The 25,760-nt window shown below is 44.7% G+C and overlaps 1 protein-coding gene and 1 long non-coding RNA gene across 4 annotated transcripts in view; one reads left to right on the forward strand and one right to left on the reverse strand.

Annotated features, from left to right (window-relative positions):
• Positions 1–25,760, reverse strand: part of ME3 (malic enzyme 3) — a 197,770-nt gene that overhangs the window by 79,810 nt on the left and 92,200 nt on the right. For all 3 annotated transcript variants that reach the window (XM_067750640.1, XM_067750641.1, XM_067750642.1), the window contains 2 exons: positions 20,678–20,811; positions 17,547–17,696 (listed from right to left, as the gene is read on the reverse strand). In XM_067750640.1, coding sequence (XP_067606741.1) covers positions 17,547–17,696; positions 20,678–20,811 — 284 coding nt within the window. The remainder of the gene's footprint in view (positions 1–17,546; positions 17,697–20,677; positions 20,812–25,760) is intronic.
• On the forward strand, positions 17,600–25,636 carry LOC137230707 (uncharacterized). Its single transcript, XR_010946224.1, has 3 exons — positions 17,600–17,729; positions 19,357–19,442; positions 21,311–25,636. It is a non-coding gene; the product is annotated as an uncharacterized lncRNA (long non-coding RNA).

Here is a 25,760-nt window from a genome sequence, read left to right on the forward strand (position 1 = left end):
ACTCCAGCTTCATCTATTCTTCCAATCAGTGAAAAAGTTACCATGACAACCTCACATCCACGTCCCTCCACTTGGCTGCACACAAGAAGCACCGCTGGCTCACGCAGGGTCCATCCTGCACCGGCAGGCAAGGGCAATCTATTGCACCTATTTGTGGTGAGGATTGGACATCGTTATTAATCCTTTGGAACCAAAGATTCTGGAAATGCAGGTCATGATCTCATTCCATTCTCGCTGTTGGTTTCTTCCCAATTGATAGGCCTGGATTTGGAGATAAAGTTATTTTGCAAGTAATAGATAGTCTGTTCTTTAACCATACCAGTAACATAGAGACTCTGCAATTACTTTTACCTCTCCAGCCTCGCTTTTAAATTCAGTTAAATTCCAGAAGCAGTTATCGAATGCTTACTATGTCCCAAGTCCTGGGCAAGTCTTCCTGCTGAAGATTCTTAAAGGAACCAAATGTAATTTACATTAACATTAAAAAAAATTAGGACATAATGAATTTTAAACAAAATTACAGAGTCAAAGCTCTTTGTTTTTAAGGAGCCATTAATAATAGAAGCTCACTCTTCCAAGATCTATTAGAAGTCATCAGGAAAATAAGACTCTAAGTTTCTTCTATCCATCGATCCTATTCTTCTATCCATTGATCCTTCCATCCATCCTTCCTTCCATCTAACAAGGAGTGTATCCAGGCTCTGTGCTGGGTGCTGGGTATCCAACGGTGAGCTAAACAAATATGGTTCCCGCCAGTCGGAAGCTTATAGTCAGTCCAGTAGTGGAAAGAGTCCTGAATGACAAACAGAAAGCTGCCAACTCTAGGTGCAGTTCTCTCTCTCACTATTTGTAGAGAGCCTGAGGGAGTCAACCTCTGGATCCCCCATTTCGTCACGTGAAAGGGGCTGCCCTGTGTTTCACAGAGCAGTTGGCAGGATTGTATTTGAATTCACCTTCAAACTTCAAAGTGTTATATAAATGTAAATAATAATTACGAATTAAGCTTGATTCAAATGGCGGGGGAACACCTACCTATCTCTCTGCACAGCAGTAAGGGAATAAAGAGTCAGGAGACCTGAGTTCTAGTCCTACTGTTTCCACTGATTTGTACCCCCGGTGGGGAGGGTGTCTTGTCCCCTCTTGGCCTTGGTTTGAGCTCCATGATCCTGTCACTGTAGGATGCAAAGAGAGGCAAACCGACAGAAATGCTGAGTTCAAGGGTCTCTTAAGAGGGAATCTATTCCATCTCTTTACAGACAAGGCCTCACCTAAGACTTCCTGGAAAGATATGACTCTTCTCAAAGTCCTCTTAGGAGGCAAACGTCTCAGCCTGTCTTGGAACGTGGAGCGGGGAGTTGTCTGGGAGCTGTGGGGAGGGAGCTGCCGGGGGCACACAGGTAGCATCTGTGTTGGCTGTGCAGGGGGTGTGCTTAAATGTGGACCCATCGAATAACCTGATACCAACTCAAGGACGTATCATGGGAGCAGGATGGATGAAGTGCTTGGTGTGTCCTTGCTATGTGCCTGAAGGGCTCTGCCTGTGCGGGTATCAAGATCCTGCCAAGGTGCAAACCCTGGCTCTCTTCCCGTGGCTCTCTAACCGGGCACCCTGACACAGCCCCACGGCCCCTGTCTCCCCGCAGGGGACTCCAGCCGAGACTGATGCACGCGGGCTCCTGCAGATCCCTGTGGCTAATTTCATTAGGTCTAAGGAACGTGTTTGCTTAGCTGTCATTTTTTTCTTTTATAAATTTACTTATTTATTTTTGGCTGCATTGGGTCTTTGTTGCTGAGCGCCGGCTTTCTCTAGTTGCGGCGAGCGGGGGCTACTCTTCATTGTGGTGTGCGGGCTTCTCACTGCGGTGGCTTCTCTCTTTGTGGAGCGTGGGCTCTAGGCCCGCAGGCTTCAGTAGTTGTGGCTCGCGGGCTCAGTAGTTGTGGCTCGCGGGCTCAGTAGTTGTGGCTCACGGGCTCAGTAGTTGTGGCGCACGGGCTTAGTTGCTCCGCTGCTTGTGGGATCTTCCTGGGCCAGGGCGCGAACCCGTGTCCCCTGTATTGGCAGGTGGATTCTTAACCACTGCACCACCAGGGAAGTCCCGTAGCTGTCATTTTGAGGAGGACATATGTGTGGGACACATGACTCAGAAATGCTGAGCAATGCAGGACTAGAGGGAGTTCCAATGTGGAAGGAGGGAGAGGCCCTGGAACAGAATAGACTCGGGTTTGAATCCTGCCACTTACTAGCCCTTTGGCTCCAGGCAAGTGTCCCATCACCTCTGAACCTCTCTTCTGTGACATGGGGACGGTAACATATTCTGATTTCTCAGGGCTGTTGTGAGACTCAAAGAATAAAGGTCACGTGACTATCGTGGTCCTGACCCCTCAACAGAAGGCAGTGGCAGCTGTTGTTCTGATCCAGCTCACTGTTCCAGTTCTGGAGCCCAAGCTCAACTTTCCATGCCTGTCACTGCACTGCAATGCAGTTCACATCTGACGTTGCTTCTTCTCTCTTTCACCTTCACATCCAACTAGTCTTCACATCCCGCAGGCTTCTCTTTCTCAATGTCCTGCGTTTTCACCCTTCATTTCGGCATCTCAGACTCTGTCAGGCTCTTGTCTCATTGTCCTTCAGCTAACACAGCAGTGCTCTGTGGACGCTCCTCTTGAGCCCTCCGAGAACTATCCTCCTTGGAAAATGCTTTCAGTTTAGCCCCCTCTCAGAAGTGTACTGTGATCCCTGATGAGCGACTCCAAAGTCCTCACTTGGCCTCACACTGGCCTTACCTTCCCCACCCACTTGACGGGGTGATCTTCTCACACATGCTGTACACACGGGGGTGGTGAGTCCTCTGTCCTGGAGAAGCTCCATCACCAGGGAGAAGAGGCTCAGAAGGACATGATGATGGGCAGTAGCCAAGGGTGTGTGCTCTGGAGCCTGGGTTCGGATCGCAGCTTGACTGTGTACTAGATACGTAACTGTCTTCAGGTTATTTAAATCTTGGTGCCTCAGTTTCCTCTGCATCCCAGACACACTCTTCCCGATCTGTTCCTTCTCGTCCCATTCACACAAAACCTCTCCTTCCCAAGTCCCAGTCCGAGTCTGTTTCTGTGAGCAAACACAAGCTTTCGTGCATTTTACAGGTTAATGAGAGATCAAGGATATTTACGGAAAGGTCTACTCAACTCCTGACTGTATGTACGGATTTCCTTCTCAGTAAGGAAATTCTCCCACACCTACTCTTTTGATCACCATGGTTGGGATTGCCAGAGACAAAGGAGGAAAAGGACAGAGTCAGATAAAAAAGAAACAAAAATCAGTTTGTTTAAACTGCCAGGGAAATCTGCCTTCGGCTAAAGGAAGTCAAACTCAGAACATCCTGTTCTAGTTAATAAAGCTCATCTGCTTCCAGCTTGAACAGAAAAATAAAATCTTTGCATCTGTGTGAGGCCGCTCAACCTTTTCTACCTTCACTCTGAGCCCCCTATGCCCAGACTCATGGGTGCCGGTTGCGGGTGAGGGTTCTCTTTCCTCCCCACACAGCAAGCGGCTCCTGAATGCTAAAGGCAGGTCACATGCAATGAAGTACAAACTCACTTTTTCGTCTGTAAATCTTTAAACTTCCTCTAAAAAAGACGCCACTTCCCTCAGTGATTGAAACCCATGTAATTCAGACACAAAAATAAACGACCCTCAGTGGTTTCCAGGAGTGGAGTAGGGGAGGGAGAGATGAATAGGCAGAACACAGGGTTTTTAGAGCAGTGAATATACTCTGTATGATACCATATTATACATTTGTCCAAACCCATAGAATGTACAGCACCAAGAATGAAGCCTCACGTAAACTATGGACTCTGGGTGATAATGATGTGTCACTGTAGGTTCATCAGTTGCGACAGACGTAGCACTCTGGTGAGGGATGTTGTTTATGGGGAGGCTGTGCATGTGTGGGAGCAGGGGGTCTATGAGAAGTCTCTGTACCTTCCCTTCAATTTTGCTGTGAACCTAAAACTTCTCCTAAAAAAATAAAGTGTTTACTAAAAAAAAAAATAAAAATTAGAAAAAAAAAAAACAGGTCCTTCTCTCCTCCATCTCTCTGTCTCAAAGTGTTTCTGCGATGTGGGATCCAGATACAATTTAACTTACACCACATGACATTCATGTCAAATGACAGCTGAACAACCTCACGCTCTGGAAGGACTCCCATGCCACCCTCCTCAGATCCATTCCAGCATCAATTCCCAATCACTGGCACCAATCAATCCATGACAGACCCTGGCCTGCCCAGCTGGTCTGTCTGGGAAGATGCCCACATGTGAGTCAGAACTCTCAGCAAAATGACACTTCTGCAGATAAGCCTGCAAGCTTTTTCTTGTCAGAAACTGAAAGCCATGTGTTTTCATCTCCTTTTGCATTTATCTGCCTTAAATGCCAGGAACCTTAGAGGCAAATTTACAGCCACAGTGCGTGAATGACTTTTCACCAGCCTTTAATTCAGTGGTTTTCAAAGTGTGGTCCCTGCACCAGCAGGCACCAGTAGTGCCTGGAACTTGGTGGCTCAGTCAACTCTCTGAGTCTGTTTTCACAAGCCTTCCAGGTTATGTTAGTGCACCCTAAAGTTTGAGACACCCTACTTTAATCTGTTAGCTCCATCCACCCAGCTAACAAGGGGATTGGGGCACTAATCAGAACCATCTAATCTCACAGCTCTTTTTCAGCCTGGCTCTTCCAGTGACCTACAGCAGAGGCTCACTTAAGTTCCCTCTGGAGAAACAGAGTTCGTTGTAAATTTGTGAACAGGAACTGGAGTGGAAAATGATCATGAACTGAGGCAGTTCTGGGGACCGTCCCTCGCTCTGCCTACTTTTCCCTCTTTCTTTCCCATCTGCCCTATTCTCTCTCCACAGATCTGATCCTTTACTCCCTATTCTTTTCTTTTCTGCTCCATCACAGCTGGCATTTGCCTTTGGCCTACCACGACCCAACTCTAAAATCTAAACCATAGCAACCTTTTTGCCCTAATTTCCCTTCCTAACTAGAAAATTCTCTCCATATACCTTTTCCCGTTTGTCAGTTCAAATTCCTGGAAAAGACTCCAATTGGCCCATTTCCTCTTTTGAGCCAGGGTACCCTGAATCACGCCCTCCTCCAAATGATCAGTCACCTTTGGTCTGATGCTTTTTCCTGTCTAATGAACTACCGACATAGGATGAATTGCAGCTTGGGAGACGGGTGACTTCTGTGCAGTGATAGAGGCTTCAGGAGGAAATTGCGGGGGCGGGGGAAACACATAGGAGACTACCCCCCCCCCCACTACCCGCGTAAATGAGACATGCGGGAACTTGGCAGTGAGGTTCAACAGTTTGGTTGCTGAGGGCTGAGCTGGAGATAAAGTTTCTGTTACATTATCATGACCCTAACCGTCAGTACACTGCCAGCCTGGGGTGGCCTGGAAGATATGGGCTGCAGGTTACCGACTCCTGACAAGTCAGAGAAGATCCAAGCTGGAAGGAACTTCGGAGATCACCCTGCTCAGCAGTTGCCCAAGAGCATCTCTGGGGAGCTCCTGAAAACTAAAGCTGCCGGGGCCCCACCTCTGGGATTCTGATTTAAACCGCTGCAGATGCTTTTAGTCACAGCTGCCACTGAGAACTACTGCTCTAACTTGACCTCTTAATTTTACAGCTGGAGAAACTTCAGCTCAGCTCCATAATGCGACCATGGCTCACTTGAAGATCCCACTTGTAACTAGGTTATAGAGTTTGAGTTACTAGATCCTACATGGTTAGAGCTGGAAGAGATCACAGAAGCCATACAACCAACCCAACGCCACCACCTTTGCTTTAGCCTAAGGAGCTACGTGACTTGCTTAAGGAGTCATGGCCAGAAAGAGGGTAGCAAGGGCTAGAACCCAGGGGTCCTGACTCCTAACCCCGTGCTCTGCTCAGAACACCAAGGCTGGGGACCTAAAAGGGCCAGATGTGGAAGTGAAGACAGGCAGTGAAGCAGACCCAGCTGCAGCCCTGTGCTTGCTCTGCTCCAGCTGGAAGAGCCTGGCAGAGGAACCTGGGCATAACTGGACGTGCAGCGGACTCTGGCAAAGGAATCAGCACTTGGGTGCCCTGAGGACGGGGAGGAGACAGCTGGTCTGCTGGGGCTAATCCTTGCTTTCTGCCTGCCTCCCAGTTATGCTGGGAGAGAGAGAGAGAGAGAGAGAGAGAGAGAGAGAGTGTGTGTGTGTGTGTGTGTGTGTTCCTGATGAACTGACAGATGGGCTGGAGTCCAGATTGCAATGAGATCAAAGACGGTGTCCTGGGTGTCAGCGTTCTTCTGACTTTTGCTGAGATAAAGTTGTCTTTGTTTTCCAGAGTGGCTTTGGTCAAGGTGTTGGCAACATCAGTCTTGTATGTGGCTAGAAAATGGCTTCAGTAGGCATTTAAGAGGCAGAGAGAGGTGTGTGTGTGTGTGTGGAGATAGTAGAGGTGGTTGAAGATAAAAAGGTCCCAGTGTAAAAAATGAGGCAAGGGCTCGCCAGACATTGACAGTGGCAGGCAGAAAACCCCAAGGGGGTGAGTGTGAGCTTTAATCACATCCTTTTATGGGGGTTGGGGAGGGAGAGGAAGAGATGAAAAAGTAAACCCCCTTCAAGCTTTTGAGGACCTTTACAACTGATAAAGCACATTCACACACGTTTAGCTCATCGGACCTGCGCAACATCCCCACGAGGTGCACAGTGCCTGTGATCCAGGCTCAAGGGCCGGGAGCAGCCAGGCTTCAAGGCCACACGGTTGTTACCGGGGGAGCTGACCCCCTCTTTCTAGACTCCAGCTCCGGTGCTCTGACCACCATGGTATCCTGCCCTCCGGGTGTGTGTGTGTGTCCCTCACGTGTGTCCCTCAAGAATGCAAGTGTCTGTCTGTGAGGCGTCATGTTTACCAGGGCCACAAGAAGCTGGACGATAAACACAGGAAAAATACAGGGAACTGGCTCTGGGTCCGCTGCGATGTCTTAGACAACTTAGTTTTCATCTGGGCAAAGTAACAAGCACCTTGCAGGGGTGCGGTAGGGCTCAGAGATCAAGTACACAAAGAACCTAACCTGGGCTCTCGAGGAGCCTGGTAACATTCAGTAAACAGTAGCTGTTAATATCCTGTGGACCTGTTACTGGCCTGTGTACAGAAGCCCATCTACCCGCAGATAAGAGAGACAAGAGCCTGGCGCAGGGCCAGGGGCTGCTGGCTTTGTCCAAATGCGAATTTGTCCTCAGGTATCTGCCACAGAGCCTCGACTGGGGAAACCAAGTCCCACTTCCTACCCTCACCTTTCTAACTCATCATGGCCCCGTAATTCTGCACAAGTACTTGCTGGTGGATGTGCCAGTTAAGCACAAGGACAGATCACGCAGGTCTGAAGCAAACAACAGAGTGGCTGGCATTTCGAGGCCTGCAGTGGAGACTCTTGGGTGGGGTGACCGTGTCAGACGACAGATCCTAGCGGAGACGGGTCGGGTGGATCACAGCTGCCGAGCACGGACAAGCGCCCTTTACGTGTGGCAGTTCAAAAAGAAATCATCTTTTTGAACTGGGATTCAAGGTCACGTCTGCCTGGCTTCAAAGGCCGTGCTCCTTCCACTACCTGCAACCCAGCCCTCATCACCCACACAGCTGGGACCCCACATGGGGGCCGGGAAGGGTTAGGCGTACAGGTATGTGTGTGCAGAGCGCTTGGAGCTCGAGAGGACGCGCAGGGTGAGGACCGGTCTGGTCCACGGGAGGTGGCCTCCTGCAAGGAGAACACTCGCTCACACTGGACAGCAAACCACACCATACTGGCTTCCTCTCCACACCTGCTCCGTGGTTGAACTGTATTCCTCTCGCCTGGCCTCTCGTCTGGCTTCCACCTCTTCTGAGTCATACACTAATGACCTTGGGTGCATTCCTTCAAGCTAGGCTAGCCAGGACACATGGCCCATGGAGGCACACGCAGGGGGTGTGTCAGGGGAGACGCAGGAAGGGGCAGAGGAGGGCTCCACAGAGCCCAGAACCTTCTGCTGTGTCTCATCTGCCCAGGGGTATTCAGGTGTCCTTGACATACTCTGGCATCTCCCTCAGGGTTGTGAGGCGATGCAGAGCCCCAGGGGTGTCGAAGGGTCAATTTTAGCCTCCGCTAGATCTAATTAGCTTAGGTTGGGGGCCAGGCCCTTTCACAGAGGACTCCATTGTTCCCAAGAACCTGGCAGGAATGTTTATCATTTCAGAAACTGAGAAGGACCTGGCTCTCTCCCTCTTGGCCCTGGGGCTGCCCTCCCTTCGGATCTTAATGCACAAAGCCATTCCCAGCCAGGCCTGAGATGAAGCTCAGGGCTGCGGTGGAGCCCAAACTCTCCCTTCCCTAAGCAGCAAGGCAGGTATGCCGTCAACACCAGGAAAGCAGCCAAGTGCACACCTGGAGCAACAGCTCAGAATGTCACGTGTCAGATAACTTAACTGGGTAATCATCTGAAGAAGTGAAGTCTGTACCAGGAGCGTGAGGGACGAATCCAAGAGGACGGTTCAGTCTGCTGGTGCCTGCCTCAGCCCCACCCAGTGGTCCTGATCGTGGGGTTCGTTCCCTCCCAGGAGAGGCTCTGGAAAAAGTATATAGCAACCCTCACCTCAGATCCCCGGGCAAATTCCAGGAGCTGCAAGGGCGCCCCATCCCGAGTACCCACCAAATGTGCACAGCCCCAAACTCTAGCAAGCAGCATGGTGTGGAGGTTATCTGTCCACACTCTGGTTCAGACTGCGTGGGTTTAGGTCCTGGCTTTGCTGGTTATGAGCTGTGTGACTCTGGGCAAGTTTTCTTTGTGCCTCAGTTTTCCCATCTACAAATACGATGATAACAGTACCTATCTCTTAGGGGGTCTGTGGTAATTAAATGGGTAATCTGTATAAAGATTTTAGGATAGCACCTGGCCTTTAGCGAGCAGTTATTATGATGATGCTTTTCTCCTGATGCTAGTACAACTGCAGGTCTCCTGCCGGGACAATCACACATCTGTTTTCCATGCTACGTGTCCAGCTTCTGCAGCACCCTCTCTACATCCACTCAGGGTCGACCTGGCTCTCTGGGATCAGGTGGTTGGCAGTGCCCTGTTTCCACCCACATGGACCTCCAATCTGCTGTCAAGACCCTCTCCATTGCTGACCCACTGGAGAACCACCAGTGAGTCTAGGATGGGAGTGTGAAACAGCTCCCCATTAATCCAACCGCCTTGGGCGGTGGGGAGGAGACTAAGTATTGGTCAGAACCACTGTTCAGTTCTCCTACCCAGCCCCTCTAGTCTGCTGTTCCACCCTCCATGAGGTCCCAGAGGCCTTGCATTCTAGCAAGGGGGAGGTGGGTGTGCTTGGGTCACTGTAGACAAAGATGGTTTTTTTTGAATTTTATTTACTTCTTTATACAGCAGGTTCTTATTAGTTATCTATTTTATGCATATTAGTGTATATATGTCAATCCCAATCTCCCAATTCATCCCCCTGCCCCCGCCACTGTCCCCCCTTGGTGTCCATATGTTTGTTCTCTACACCTGTGCCTCTCTTTCTGCCCTGAAAACCAGTTCATCTGTACCATATTTCTGGGTTCCACATGCATTAATATACGATATTTATTTTGCTTTTTCTGAATTACTTCACTCTTCATGACAGTCTCTAGCTCCATCCACGTCTCTACAAATGACCCAATTTCGTTCCTTTTTATGGCTGAGTAATATTCCATTGTATATATGTACCACATCTTCTTTATCCATTCATCTGCTGATGGGCATTTAGGTTGCTTCCATGACCTGGCTATTGTAAATAGTGCTGCAGTGAACATTGGGGTGCATGTGTCTTTTTGAATTATGGTTTTCTCTGGGTATATACCCAGTAGTGGGATTGCTCGGTCATATGGTAATTCTATTTTTAGTTTTTTAAGGAATCTCCATACTGTTCTCCATAGTGGTTGTATCAATTTACATTCCCACCAACAGTGCAAGAGGGTTCCCTTTTCTCCACACCCTCTCCAGCATTTGTTGTTTGTAGATTTTCTGATGATGCCCATTCTAACTGGTGTGAGTTGATACCTCGTTGTGGTTTTGATTTGCATTTCTCTAATAATTAGTGATGTTGAGCAGCTTTTCACATGCTTCTTGGCCATCTTTATGTCTTTTTTGGAGAAATGTCTGTCTGTTTAGGTCTTCAGCCCATTTTTTGATCGGGTTGTTTTTTTAATATTGAGCTGTATGAGCTGTTTATATATTTTGGAGATTAATCCTTTGTCCGTTGACTCGTTTGCAAATATTTTCTCCCATTCTGAGGGTTCTCTTTTTGTCTTGTTTGTAGTTTCCTTTGCTGTGCAAAAGCTTTTAAGTTTCATTAGGTCCCACTTGTTGATTTTTGTTTTTATTTCCATTACTCTAGGAGGTGGATCAGAAAAGATCTTGCTGTGATTATGTCAAAGAGTGTTCTTCTTATGTTTCCCTCTAAGAGTTTTATAGTGTCTGGTCTTACATTTAGGTCTCTAATCCATTTTGAGTTTATCTTTCTGTATGGTGTTAGGGAGTGTTCTAATTTCATTCTTTTACATGTAGCTGTCCAGTTTTCCTAGCACCACTTTTGAAGAGACTGTCTTTTCTCCATTGTATATCCTTGCCTCCTTTGTCATAGATTAGTTGACCATAGGTGCGTGGGTTTATCTCTGGGCTTTCCATCCTATTCCATTGATCTATATTTCTGTTTTTGTGCCAGTACCATATTGTCTTGATTACTGTAGCTTTGTAGTATAGTCTGAAGTCAGGGAGTCTGATTCCTCCAGCTCCATTTTTTCCCTCAAGACTCCTTTGGCTATTCGGGGTCTTCTGTGTCTCCATACAAATTTTAAGACTTTTTGTTCTAGTTCTGTAAAAAATGCCACTGGCAATTTGATAGGGATTGCATTGAATCTACAGATTGCTTTGGGTAGTATAGTCATTTTCACAATATTGATTCTTCCAATCCAAGAACATAGTGTGTCTCTCCATCTGTGTCATCTTTGATTTATTTCATCAGTGTCTTACAGTTTTCTGAGTACAGGTCTTTTACCTCCTTAGGTTTATTCCTAGGTATTTTATTCTTGTTGTTGCAATGGTGAATGGGACTGTTTCCTTAATTTCTCTTTCTGATCTTTCATTGTTAGTGTATAGGAATGCAAGAGATTTCAGTGCATTAATTTTGTATCCTGCAACTTTACCAGATTCAGTGATTAGCTCTAGTTGTTCTCTGGTGGCATCTTAGGATTCTCTATGTACAGTCATCATGTCATCTGCAAACAGTGACAGTTTTACTTCTTCTTTTCCACTTTGTATTCCTTTTATTTCTTTTTCTTCTCTGATTGCCATGGCTAGGACTTCCAAAACTATGTTGAATAACAGTGGTGAGAGTGGACATCCTTGTCTTGTTCCTGATCTTAGAAGAAATGCTTTCAGTTTTTCACCATTGAGAATGATGTTTGCTGTGGGTTTGTTGTATATGGCCTTTATTATGTTGAAGTAGGTTCCCTCTATGCCCACTTTCTGGAGAGTTTTTATCATAAATGGGTGTTGAATTTTGTCAAAAGCTTTTCCTGCATCTATTGAGATGATCTTATGGTTTTTCTTCTTCAATTTGTTAATATGGTGTATCACATTGATTGATTTGCATATATTGAAGAATGCTTGCATCCCTGGGATAAATCCCACTTGATCATGGTGTATAATCCTTTTAATGTGCTGTTGGATTCTGTTTGCTAGTATTTTGTTGAGGATTTTTGCATCTATATCCATCAGTGATACTCATCTGTAATTTTCTTTTTTTGTAGTATCTTTGTCTGGTTTTGCTATCAGGGTGATGGTGGCCTCATAGAATGAGTTTGGGAGTGTTCCTTCCTCTGCAATTTTTTGGAAGAGTTTGAGAAGGATGGGTGTTAGCTCTTCTCTAAATGTTTGATAGAATTTACCTGTGAAGCCATCTGGTCCTGGACTTTTGTTTGTTGGAAGATTTTTAATCACAGTTTCAATTTCAGTGCTTGTGACTGGTCTAGTCATATTTTCTATTTCTTCCTGGTTCAGTCCTGGATGGTTATACCTTTCTAATTTGTCCATTTCTTCCAGGTTGTCCATTTTATTGGCATAGAGTTATTTATAGTAGTCTCTTATGATGCTTTGTATTTCTGTGGTGTCCGTTGTAACTTCTCTTTTTTTCATTTCTAATTCTATTGATTGAGTCCTCTTCCTCTTATTCTTGATGAGTCTGGCTAAAGATTTATCAATTTTGTTTATCTTCTCAAAGAACCAGATTTTAGTTTTATTGATCTTTGCTATTGTTTTCTTTGTTTCTATTTCATTTATTTCTGCTCTGATCTTTATGATTTCTTTCCTTCTGCTAACTTTGGGTTTGTTTGTTCTTCTTTCTCTAGTTCCTTTAGGTGTAAGGTTTGATTGTTTATTTGAGATTTTTTCTTGTTTCTTGAGGTAGGCTTGTATTGCTATAAACTTCCCTCTTAGAACTGCTTTTGCTGCATCCCATAGGTTTTGGATCATCGTGTTTTCATTGTAATTTATCTCAAGGTAGTTTTTGATTTCCTCTTTGATTTCTTCAGTGACCTCTTGGTTATTTAGTAACGTATTGTTTAGCCTCCATGTGTTTGTGTTTTTTACGTTTTTTTCTCTGTAATTGGTTTCTAATCTCATAGCATTGTGGTCGGAAAAGATGCTTGATACGATTTCAATTTTCTTACATTTACCAAGGCTTGATTTGTGACTCAAGATGTGTTCAGTCCTGGAGAATGTTCTGTGTGCACTTGACAAGAAAGTGTAGTCTGCTGTTTTTGGATGGAATGTCCTATAAATATCAATTAAATCTCTCTGCTCTATTGTGTCATTTAAATCTTATGTTTCCTTATTAATTTTCTGTCTGGATGATCTGTCCATTGGTGTAAGTGAGGTGTTAAAGTCCCCCACTATTATTGTGTTACTGTCGATTTCCTCTTTTATAGCTGTTAGCATTTGCCTTATGTATTGAGGTGCTCCTATGTTGGGTGCATATATATTTATAATTGTTATGTCTTCTTCTTGGATTGATCCCTTGATCATTACATAGTGTCCTTCCTTGTCTCTTGTAACATTTTTTATTTTAAAGTGTATTTTATCTGATATGAGTATTGCTACTCCAGCTTTCTTTTGATTTCCATTTGCATGGAATATCTTTTTCCATCCCCTCACTTTCAGTCTGTATGTGTCCCTAGGTCTGAAGTGGGTGTCTTGTAGACAGCATATATATGGGTCTTGTTTTTGTATCCATTCAGAGAGCCTGTGTCTTTTGGTTGGAGCATTTAATCCATTGAGGTTTAAGGTAGTTATCAATATGTATGTTCCAATTATCATTTTCTTTTCTGGGTTTGTTTTTGTAGGTCCTTTTCTTCTCTTGTGTTTCCCACTTAGAGAAGTTCCTTTAGCATTTGTTGTAGAGCTGGTTTGGTGGTGCTGAATTCTCTTAGTTTTTGCTTGTCTGTAAAGCTTTTGATTTCTCGTTGAATCTGAATGAGAATCCTGCTGGGTAGAGTAATCTTGGTTGTAGGCTCTTCCCTTTCATCACTTTAAATATATTGTGCCACTCCCTTCTGGCTTGTAAAGTTTCTGCTGAGAAATCAGCTGTTAACCTTATGGGAGTTCCCTTGTATGTTATTTGTCGTTTTTCCTTTGTTGATTTCAATAATTTTTCTTTGTCTTTAATTTTTGTCAATTTGATTACTATGTGTCTTGGCGTGTTTCTCCTTGGGTTTATCCTGCCTGGGACTCTCTGTGCTTCCTGGACTTGGGTGGCTATTTCCTCTCCCATGTTAGGGAATTTTTCGACTATAATCTCTTCAAATATTTTCTCGGGTCCTTCCTCTCTCTCTTCTCCTTCTGGGACCCCTATAATGCGAAGGTTATCTCAGAGGTCTCTTAGGCTGTCTTCATTTCTTTTCATTCTTTTTGCTTTATTCTGTTCCACAGCAGTGAATACCACCATTCTGTCTTCCGGGTCACTTATCCGTTCTTCTGCCTCAGTTATTCTGCTATTGATTCCTTCTAGTGTATTTTTCATTTCAGTTATTGTACTGTTTATCTCTTTGTTTGTTCTTTAATTCTTCTAGGTCTTTGTTAAACATTTCTTGTATCTTCTCGACCTTTGCCTCCATTCTTTTCCGAGGCCCTGGATCATCTTCACTATCATTATTCTGAATTCTTTTTCTGGAAGGTTGCCTATCTCCATTTCATTTAGTTGTTTTTCTGCAGTTTTATCTTGTTCCTTCATCTGGTACAAAGTCCTCTGCCTTTTCATTTTGTCTGTCTTTCTGTGAATGTGGTTTTTGTTCCATAGGCTGCAGGATTGTAATTCTTGCTTCTGCTGTCTGCCCTCTGGTGGATGAGGCTATCTAAGAGAGACAAAGACTTTTTGTCTCAATTCTTTACACTCATCTTTCATGGCCCAGATCAAACGTCATCTTCTTGGTGTGGCTTTCCCCTGATTCCCACTGTCAGAATTGTCACTTTATAAATTGCTTGCCAAATGTGATCTCAGACCAGTTCCTTTCCTTTGGCCACCCCAGTTTCCTCATTTGTGAAATGAATGACACTGTTTACAAACTAACCTTCCAGGACTTTGGGAAGGTCCATTACAAGCCAATGGATATAAAGGCTTAGGTCCCCTCCCATTGCCCTCCTTGCCAGGCAGAGGAGGTGGGGAGATACCCAAGGTAGCTGACTGCCAGGCTGTCTACAAAGCCAATAAAACCAAGCCCTTTCCTGGAATGGCCGCTCCCTCCTCCACCCATGGAATTCCTATTCAGCCTTCGAGGTGAAGCATTCCTGTTGCCCTCAGGGAAAAGAAATATTCCTCTCCCTTGTGCTCCTGTAATCCTTTGTCCCTATTAAATCTCTTATCTCCTTTTAACTTTTATTGTATTCAATTTACATTATTCTTGCTTGAGGTCAAGAACTGTATTTTGTTCTTTCGGGGTAACTTCACAGTGTGTAACATGATGCTCAGGACCTAGTAACTGCTCCAGAATTGCTCATTAACTCAAATTCAGTCTTGCGTGTTTCCTGGATTCTGGACTGGACCCTGGAGGCAAACTCTACCATCACCAGCCTGATACTAGCTTATCTGAAGCCAACAGCTGAATTCACAATCTAGTCCATAGCGCCTGTGGAGGAGGGCTCCCACACAGCCTGGGAGTGGGAGAGGGGAGTGGGATGGCCGTGTATTTCCATGCAATCTCAGCTGCAAGCCAGTGGCAGCAGTGAGCCATGCCTTAAGGATTAAAGGACCTCTTCAGGAAACAGTGAGTCTGGAAGAGCCAAATCGCATCCGTAGTTACACATGTTTGTTCATTACATGTTCAACGACTCAATTTTCTTTGCAAAAATTTTAAAATGCAGACATATAGTAGAACTCTGCATTTATCAGTCCTTCCTTCCTCCCAGCAGTTACTGAAGGAAACAGACCCTAACATTTATGCCAGGTACCTGACCACACTATCACATTGTACCCTCACAATGATTATTTGAGGTAGGTAGCGCTATTACCGCCGTTTGATAAATGTGGACATTAAGGCGGAGAGAGGTTAAGAAACTTGCCCAGGGTCAAGGAGACTAAACCATGGGGCTGACTGCGAACACCTAGCTCTTTCTTCTCACTCAGTACACAATGCTACCTTCCCATCTGAGGGTCGATTACTCAAGAAATGGATCTGATGCATTTCCTGCCCCCTCCAGAAATTTGTGTTCCAGCAGAGGAGGCTGATACACAAATAATTAAAAACATAAAGCACCAACAATAAAACTATGGAATAGAAATATGTGTAATGGATTCTGTGGGAGGCTGAAAGCAGAGTGATCAGTTCAGGCCGGCGTGGACCAGGGAGGGCTCCACAGAGACTCTTGGAAGGGGAGTGTGTGCAGGATAACTTGCATTTTGACAGGTAGAGAATGAGGAAAGGAGAGAATGCAGGAGTCTGAGGCAGAGGAGACTACATGTGCAAAGGCATGCAGAGAATGCCAGGCATACTTGGGCAAGGAGACTAGATCAGGGGAGCCAGAACATGGGACTTTTGAGGACGATCTGGGCTGTGCCAGGCTTAGTTTTGTCAAAGTGTTCGACTTGTTTCTTTAAGCCCCAGGTGGCTGCTGACAGCCTCAGAGGAGGGAAATGACATGAGCTGAGCTGCACTGTGCAAGAGGAAGGACCTGCAAGGACCATCTCTGAGTAGGAACTGGAAGGTAAATAGGGTCCTGCATCCTTCAGATATGTACCATCAGTTTCCAAGGTCTCTGCCAGTGTTGGTTTTAGGGATGAGAATAAGAGAATAGGAGTCTCTTTCCTGTTGAAAGAGGTAGGTCAAAGACCAGAACTGCTACGGGGCCTTGGTGCACTGCCTCGCTCCCCACACACCACCCCTACCCCATGCCTCAGAATGGCAGAAGTGTGGCTGCTCTGAGTAATGAGGACGAGTCTGCTGCAACAGCCGGACACCCTCCCCCAGACGAGGTGTGACATGCTGCCCTCTGCCAAGGGTAACACCGGGGACTCCCTGGGCTCAGCCTGCAGTGCTCATCCCAAATGCTGCCTTCAGAACCGGAAGACTGTCTTTCCAAATTAACAAAAGATGTTCTGGATCCGTGATTACATGTTCCCCACGTAGCGCATGATTTATAAACACAGATTTATAAATTCTATGTAAACGTAAATTACACATCTGTGCACAGTATGTTGTAAATTTAAGTATTTTAACACAGACCGAAACAACGTTCCATGACATTTAATAAACCCAGGAGCTCTTTAATCATCAGTGCTAGAACTATGTGTTGACAATTACCTTGCGCTGAAGATTTGAAAATCCTCCCATTTTTTCCTTTTTAATTTTTAAAAAATGTATATGCTGAACTCACCGTGAAAAAAACCAGGTGGTCTCGTTAGAAAACTGCCCCCAAACTCTTTGGCTCTGAAAGAAAATGCAGGGCCAAATTTCTGCCTCATAAAATGACGATTTGAGTGGAATCTGAGTCAAACCCAAATGAAGGAATACTGGTTCTCTGAATCAGCAAAAGAATTCAGTCTCTGGCATCCAACACTCCATTATTCATGGGCCTGAATTGGCAGGAGAGCTGTTGGCACATTGGAGATGACCAGGAAAGCAGGGTTTGGAGGGACAGAGGGAGGGAGGAAGTTGGAGGTAGATAAGGAGAGAAAAACAATCTGAAATACCTCTCAGGCCAACTCTGAACAACATGTCGGGCATTTATTATTCCGAGGTGAAGAAGTTCCACTATCCCCTTGCTAGATACTCTCTCAGCTCATTTCTCTGCACATGGGGTCATTTCACTGAGCAACTGCTTAAAAACAAATGCCTCATTGGGCCGCTGCCCCAATCAGAAAGCGCTTCCGGAGTCCCAACAAGCAGGGCCAGCAGGAAGATTGATTCCCCTCCATGAGACAGCCCCTCCCTGAGCCCTTGTCCCAGGACCGCTCACCGGGGCCTGCGGAAGGTCAGGCCGTAGTGCTGACAGGCCAGCCCCACGGTGGGCGTGTACACGATGGGCATGAATTTCTCCACGTCCGACGTCAGCACTCGGTAGAAGAGCTTCTCGTTCCGGTCTTGGAGTGTCATGAGGATGATGTACCTCGGGAGGCGAGACAAGAACCAAGCTGATCACGTGAGTACCATCTGCGGCAGCACGGAAGGCCCCTGATGCAAAGACCCAGGGCTCCCACTCAGCTACTTTCAATGGCACCTTCGTGGGCAAGTCACCATCTCCTCTAAGCACGTGTCTCATCATCTATGAAATGTGGAGAATAGTACCTGCCTTACGGCGCTTATTACTACACGTGCTGTAGGTGCTATTCTAATTATTTTTCATTAACTCATTTAACATGGGGAACATGCCGCCCAATGACTTGGAAGGTGGGTACTATAATTCTGACTATTTTAGAGACAAGGAGATCAAGGCACAGAGAAATGAAATAATTCACCCAAGGGATCTGAACCTAAGCAATCTGACTCCAGAATCTGCACTCTCAACCATGATGTAGGACGGTTAGTTATACTATTATTATGTGGACATTAATGAAGGACAACAGAATAACGGTATTCTGGGGATGGGGGAGGGTCAGGGAAAATACTGGGTGGACCAGTGATATATGAACTGGCCTTTTCTACCCCACAGGGCTGGTTACTGTCACAAGCAGTGTTCACCAGTGGTTGAGTACCAGGTGATCTCAGGAAGCATGTTCCCCCCCAAATCTCTCTCTTACTTAGTTCCTGAAGCCTGAAATCACTAAGCCAGGAAAAAAGCCTTTCATTCACACTCCTAAAAATGCAAAAAACATCTGGGAGGAAAAAAAACCAAGGGATTGAAATTCCCAGTGAGGTGTAAGTGACTGCTGATATCGCAACCTTTCAGGACAACAGTTTGGGAGAGATAATGAAGGCACGTGAGGTCCTGGCATGGAGTGGGGGTGACAGGGATGCTCTGACAGGGGAATGATCCCTGGGTGTGGTGTCAGGGTCCTGGGTGTGAATCGCGGCTCTGCTCTTCACTAGCTGTGTCACTGCGAGGAAGTCTTGTGACTTCTGGGGGCGTCAGCCTCTCCTTCTTCACCAAAGACACTGGTTCAGAACTAAAAAACGTGTTTTAGGAGGCACTTTTCGGAAGGGAGGATTTATGCTTAGAATAGCCGGGATCTCAGCCCAGCACTAGTGTAAGGAATCCCTTACTCAGTAGCCATTTGTACACATCACTTCTCAATTCTGCATTCAGTGATGTCAAGCTGGTAAGTTGAATTTGGCCATGGTGGGAGTATTTACACCATGGAAACCGGTAAATGCTCTAAATCCCCACCCAACGGCCCCAAAGCCAGTTCTTAAACATTTACTAGCACTCCACTGTCCTTACCCGTCAGAAGCTGGGGAGTGTCCTTAGCATTTCCCCCTAAGCACCTGCTGAAATGAGGGACTCCAGGAATGAGTGGGTCAGAGTAGTCAACAGGGCAAGTGTCAGTAGCAAACCCTCTAGCACTCCCAGCATCAGGCCTCTGCCCCCTGAGCCTGACACATCTTCCCAGGCATATGAGTGAGGCCCATCTAGCTGGAAAGAACTGGAAAGGGAAGGATTTTGGATCTTGATTTTTAGGGCTTAATATCTTTAGGAAAGAGGATTTCACCTTGGACTTTAATTCTTCTTTGCAAATTTAACAAACGAGAGAAGTTTGGATTGTTCAAAGTTAGGGCACGTCTAATATTGTTAGCTGGAATCCATGTGTACTTTATGGTTTGCTCTTCAGGGTGATGAGGCTAGACCCAATCTGAGTGGAATAAACAAGAGGGAGAGAATGTTTGGCTTGGGCTGCAGTATGGCCTTGGAGTTAATGTGAGTAATGACCACAGAGGTTAGTGCTGCAGGGGAGGGGGAGGGGGCAGAGGCTTCCTTATCCACTACCGCTCAGAAGTGATGGATGGTACTGCGGGGACATGGAAAGATCCTGACAAGCTGCTGCACTCAGCCCCTAGGGGGACAGCCACACCCTCAAGGACCCAAAGTCTTGGCCATTAAGCTCTATGGATATGTAAGAGGAACACTTATCTTCTCCCTACATTTCTGCTGGAGCCCATGGCAAGACGACACATTTATTTAACAAGCCCTCACATAGTGCCGACTATGGGCCAGGCACTGTTCTAAGCACGTCACAAATACTAACGTATTTAATCCTCACCATAACCCTATGAGTTAGACACCACTGACATACTCAATGTACAGATGGGGAACGACCCAGAGAGGCTAAAGAGCTTTTGCTGTTAAGTGGTAAAATGAGGATTTGAACTCAGTCTAGGACTAGAGTCTAGTCCTGTAGCCACTAAGCTTCAACGCCTCTTAGCTACGGTGTAGCAGAGAGGTTGAAAGCACGGACTCTGGAGCTAATTACCTGTGTTCAAATCCTGTGACCTGTGAGGTCACTACCTGTTCATAGCCATGTGACCTGTGAGGTCACTACCTTCTTTAGTAAGACTGGTAAAGCTGACCCTGTGATTCCCCATTGGCCTTTCATGTCTACATCCCCACTGGGGAGGAACCAGAGGGGCAGCAGGGTTGTTAACTACTCCCCCTAAGCCTCCAACATACAACATCCCAGGTCCTTCCCAAGGTGCCCCTGTCCATTTCCCCTCTGCTCCATCACATTCCCCTTATTCCAGGAACCTGGGCCACGTACCACTTCCTTAACATACCTGCCCCTACATTTTTGCCCCACGTCTTCCCGCTGAGTAAAATGTCTTCCGTGAACGCCACTGCTGAATGCTGACGTCCTATTGGTGCTTCCTGGGCTGATTCTGATTCCATCACTTCCCGGGGGCCCAACCAGATTCCACTGGTTGGAATTCAGGCTCCCTTCCCAGTCCTCCCAGGACACATTGACTGTGCCTTGATCATAACAAGCCCTGGTCCTCAAGGAGACCATCGCCCTATGAAAGGCAGGGCTGGATCTGGGATCTCTCAGGGCTCTCAGCCTTTCCTGGCTAGAGAGTATCCAGAAAACCCTCTGTGGACCACAGGAAACAGACAGCTAAGCCCGGGGCTCTGGGGAGAGAGAAGAGACTTTAGGTACTAACTTGTCCAGGTCACTCTGCTGCCGCTCATAGTATCTCATAATCCGGAGGAGCTGGACGTCCTGGCTCAGGAAGCAGGGGGGTATTAGGCCATGGATCCCAAGCTGCAGCCTTTCCTCAAGGGTAAAGGCCATGCCCTGGGGAGAACAAGAAAGAAACACACACACATAAATGGATACGCAGGAAACCAAGGAACAGAAGAGTTCCATCCACAGACAGGCCAAAGTCACTGTGACTCAACAGCAAGGACCCTGGACTCAAATCCCACCTCTGCCATTTAAGCAGCTGGGCAATCTGTGCCAGTTATCTTGACTCCTCTGGGCTCCAGCCTCCTCTTAGAAAAACATGGAAAATATCTATATCATCAGGGGTTCTTTTGGTTTATTTTTGTTTATTTTTTTTAAAAATGTATTTTATTTTTAGAACAGTTTTAGATTTACAGAAGAATTGAGAAGATAGTACAGAGAGTTCCCACATATCTCCTCACCCAGTTTCCCCTATTATTAATATCATCCATCAGTATGGAACATTCGTTAGAATTAATGAATCAACAGTGATACATTATTATTAAGTAAAGTCCACGGTTTATTCAGATTTCCTTAGTTTTCACCAAATGCCCTTCCTTTGTTATTCCAGGATCCCATCCAGGATTCCACATTACATGGAGTCATCATGTCTCCTTAGGCTCCTCTTGGCTCTCACGTTCCTTGGTTTTGATGACCTGGGAGCATTTTGAAGAGGACTGGTCAGGTATTTTGTACACTATGCCTCTACTGGAATTTGTCTGATGTTTCTCTCATGACTGCAGTGGGGTAATGGGTTTTGAGGAGGACGACCACAGAGGTGGAGTGCCATTTTCACCACATCAGATCAAGGCACATACTAGCAACATGACTGACCACTGTCGATGTTGACCATGATCACTTGGTTGAAGTACTGCTTGTCAGGTCTCTCCGCTGTAAAGTTACTTGGAATTCTGCATGGGATATTTGTCTCATTTGTTTGTTCAATCATTAATTTATATTAGAATGAACTCATGGGTATTTGTTTTATACTCTGGGTTATAATCCAATACTGTCTTATGTATTTTTTTTGCTCAAATCGTTCTAGCTTTGGCCATTGGAAACTCTTTCAGTTGGCTCTGTGTCCCTTTAAGTCCTATAATTTTGCTTGTCCCTTCCCTTCCCTTCCCTTCTCTTCCCTTTCCTTTCCTCCCTTTCTCTCTTTCATTAGTACTTCTTATTTTCTGCCACTACAAGATGCTCCAGGCTCATCTTGCACATTGCCTGCCCAAGTCCTAGAATCAGCCATTTTTTTCAAAGAGGCTGGATTCCTTTTTGGAGCATGGTATTAGAAACCACAATCTGGGTTCTACTTATTCCTTGTGCTCCTTGCTACTGGAGTTTCTTTGTTTTCAGTCCCTCTCAGCTGACAGAGTAAGGAAATGAATCTATACTAAGCTAAATACCAGTCCATACTAATGTCTCTAACTCTAACCCATTACCACATGGATCTTTCTAGCCTCATCACCTTGCTGGTCTGTCAGTTCTGATTCCAACAGTGAGAGACTTAGCTCCCATCACCTGCCATCTACATGCTTAATTACTCAGTACTGTAATATATATGTAGTGGTATGTTGTTATTGTTTTAATTTGCAACTGCCTGTTGACATATAGTAGTATCAACACTGTTAACCTGTACTACAGTGGGAAACAACTTTATGAGCTAGAGTGGAGTGCTTACGTGTCATTGTTTTTGCCTTTACTCTAATAAACTCCACTCATTTCCGAAGTCACTTAGATCAGCACTTTTCCTTGAACCCCCTTCACTGACAGTTAGATTCTCTTATCACAGTCTGCATTCCTTCCTGGGATCCTCCAGGATTTAAATATTTAAAAATAAATAAATATTTAAAAATAAATCCGAATACATTAAGGTCCATTGTTTGTACCGTAAAGTTCCATGAGTTTTGACAAAGGCGTAATATCATGTACCCATCATGATAGTATTGTACTATAGTACAATACTACACAGTTTCAGTGCTCTAAAATCCCATGTGTTTTACCCATTCATCCCTCCCTCCACTCCCTGAATTTTGGCAAGTACTGATTTTTTCTTTTTTTTTTTTTAATGTCTCTACAGTTTTGCCTTTTCCAGAACATCATACAATTGGAATCATACATTATGTAGCCTTTTCAGACTGGCTTCCTTTCACTTGGCAATAAGCACATAAGGGTCATCCATGTCTTTTTGCGGCTTGATCACTCATTTTTTTAAATCATTGAATGGCATCCCATTGGTTGTACCACAGCTTGTTTGTCCATCTACCTAAAGGACACCTTGGTTGCTTTCAGTTTTGGGTGAACATAAATAAAGTTACTACAAACATTCATGTGCAGGTTTTCGCATGAACATACATTTTCAGAACAGTTGAGTAAATACACAGAAGTGCGATTGCTGGATCATATGGTAAGATTCCATTGAGCTTTTTCAGAAGCTGCCAAAGTGGCTGCATCACTTTGCATTCCCACCAGCAGCGAATGAGTTTCTGTTGCTCCACATCCTCTCTAGCAACTGGTATTACCAGTTTAAAAAATTTCAGTCATTGTAACAGATCTGTAGTGGCATGCTATTATTGTTTTAATTTGTAACTCCCGATTGACATATTATGTTGAGCATTTTTTTATATGCTTATTTTTCACCTGTATATCTTCTTGGTAAGGTACTGTTCAGATCTTTCACCTATTTTTTAATTGTTTTTTTCTTACTGTTGAGTTTTAATAGTCCTTTGATCTACAGTTTTCATGCAATCCCTGTCAAAATTTGAATGGCCTCTTCTGCAGAAATAGAAAAGCCAATCCTCAAATTCATACCGAATAGCAAGGGGCTCTGAACAACCTAAACCATTTAAAAAAATAAAAGATTTCAAAACTTAACATTAAACTGTGGCCATCAAAATAGTGTGGTGCTTTAAAAAAAGGAAAAAAAAACAGTGTGGTACTGGCATAAGTACCTATAGATCAACAGAATAGAATCAGAAATAAGAGTCCAGAAATAAACCCATACATGTGGGGCAGGTTGATTCTTGACAAGGATGCCAATTCCATTCAGTGGGGAAAGGATAGTTTCTTCAAGAGATGCACCTGGGCCAACTGGATTTCCACATGCAAAAGAATGAAGCTGGACTCCTAATTAACTCAAAACAGATCAATAGCCTAAATGTAAGAGTTAAAATCATAAAACTCTTAGAAGAAAACACAGGAGTAAGTCTTCATGACCCTGGGTTTGACTATGGATTCTAAGATATGACACCAACACCACCAGCAGCAAAGAAAAAATTAGATAAATCGACTTCATCTAAAAACTTCTGTGCATAAAGGGACACGATCAAGAAAGTGAAAAGACAATGTACAGGGGCTTCCCTCGGGGCTCAGTGGTTAAGAATCCTCCTGCCAATGCAGGGGACACGGGTTTGAGCCCTGGTCCGGGAAAATCCCACATGCCACGGAGCAACTAAGCCCGTGCACCACAACTACTGAGCCTGCGCTCTATAGCCCACGAGCCACAACTACTGAGCCCATGAGTCACAACTACTGAAGTCCGTGCACCTAGAGCCCATGCTCTGCAACAAGAGAAGACACCGCAATGAGATGGCTTCGTTCTCTGCAACGAAGAGTAGCCCCCGCTCGCCGCAACTAGAGATAGCCCATGTGCAGCAACGAAGACCCAACGCAGCCAAAAATAAAATTAATTAATTAATTAAATTTATATATAAAAAAAGACAACACACAAAATGAGAGAAAATATTTGGCAATCGTAGGTCTGATAACAGTTTAATATCCAGTCTCTAAGTAACTGCTACAACACAACAAAAACAACCCAAGTAAAAAATGGGCAAATAACTTGAACAGATATTTCTCCAAAGAAGATATACAAATGGCCAATAGCATACGAAAAAATATTCAGCATCATTAGTCATTAGGGAAAGTCAAATCAAAACTACAGTGAGATATCGTTTCATACCCACTAGGATGGCTGAACTATAAACCAAAAAACCAAAAAAAAAAAAAAAAAAGAAAAGAAAACAAAAAACCAAAACACCCCCAGTAAATAACAAGTGCTGGTGAAGATGTGGAGAAACTGAAACCTTTGTACATTGCTGGTAGGAATGTAAAGTGTGGCAGCCCCTATGGAAAAATGGTTTAGCACTTCCTCAAAAAGCTAAACACAGAATTACCATATGGCCCCAGTATATAATTCTACTCCTAGTATATGCCCAAAGGAACTGAAAGCAAGGACTTGAACAGTTACTTGTACCCCAATGTTCATTGCAGTATTATTCACTATAGCCAAAAGGTGGAATCAACCCAGGTGACCACCATGTGAACAGATAAACAAAATGTATATATGTATAATAAAATTTATTCAAACATAAAAGAGAATGAATTCTGATACATGCTACTTCATGGATGAACATCGAAACATTATGATACAGAAGGACAGATACAAAAGGAAAAATATTGTATGATTCCACTTACATGAAATATCTAGAATAGGCAAATTCATGGAGGCAGAAAGTAGATTAGGATTACTAAAGGCTGGGCGGTGGGGAAGTGGTGGGGGAGTTATTACTTCATGGTTACAGAGTTTCTATTTAGGGCAATGAAAAAGTTTCAGAAATGGGCAGTAGTGATGGTTGCACAACATTATTAATGTACTTAATGACAATTAATTGTACAAATGGTTTAACCAAATTTTGCTGTAAACATATATATATTCTTTACCACAACTTAAAAAGTTAATAATGGATTATCTCCCAAACCACTGAATTGTGTACTTTAAATGAGTGAATTGTGTGGTATGTGAATTATAACTCTATAAAGCTGTTTTAAAAGAATTCTTTGCATATTTCAGATACAAGTCCTGTATCAGACATGTGTTTTGTAAATATTTCTTCCAGTACGTGGCTTGTCTTTTCATTCTCTGACTGGTGTCTTTCACTGAACAGCATTTTCTGGTTTGGGCACTGGCAGGGAGAGATGGGGGACAAGTAGGACGTCATGGAATCTGCTCCCTGGCCCAGTTA

The sequence above is a fragment of the Pseudorca crassidens genome, chromosome 9 (genome assembly GCF_039906515.1).
Source record: "Pseudorca crassidens isolate mPseCra1 chromosome 9, mPseCra1.hap1, whole genome shotgun sequence".
NCBI lineage: Eukaryota > Metazoa > Chordata > Mammalia > Artiodactyla > Delphinidae > Pseudorca > Pseudorca crassidens.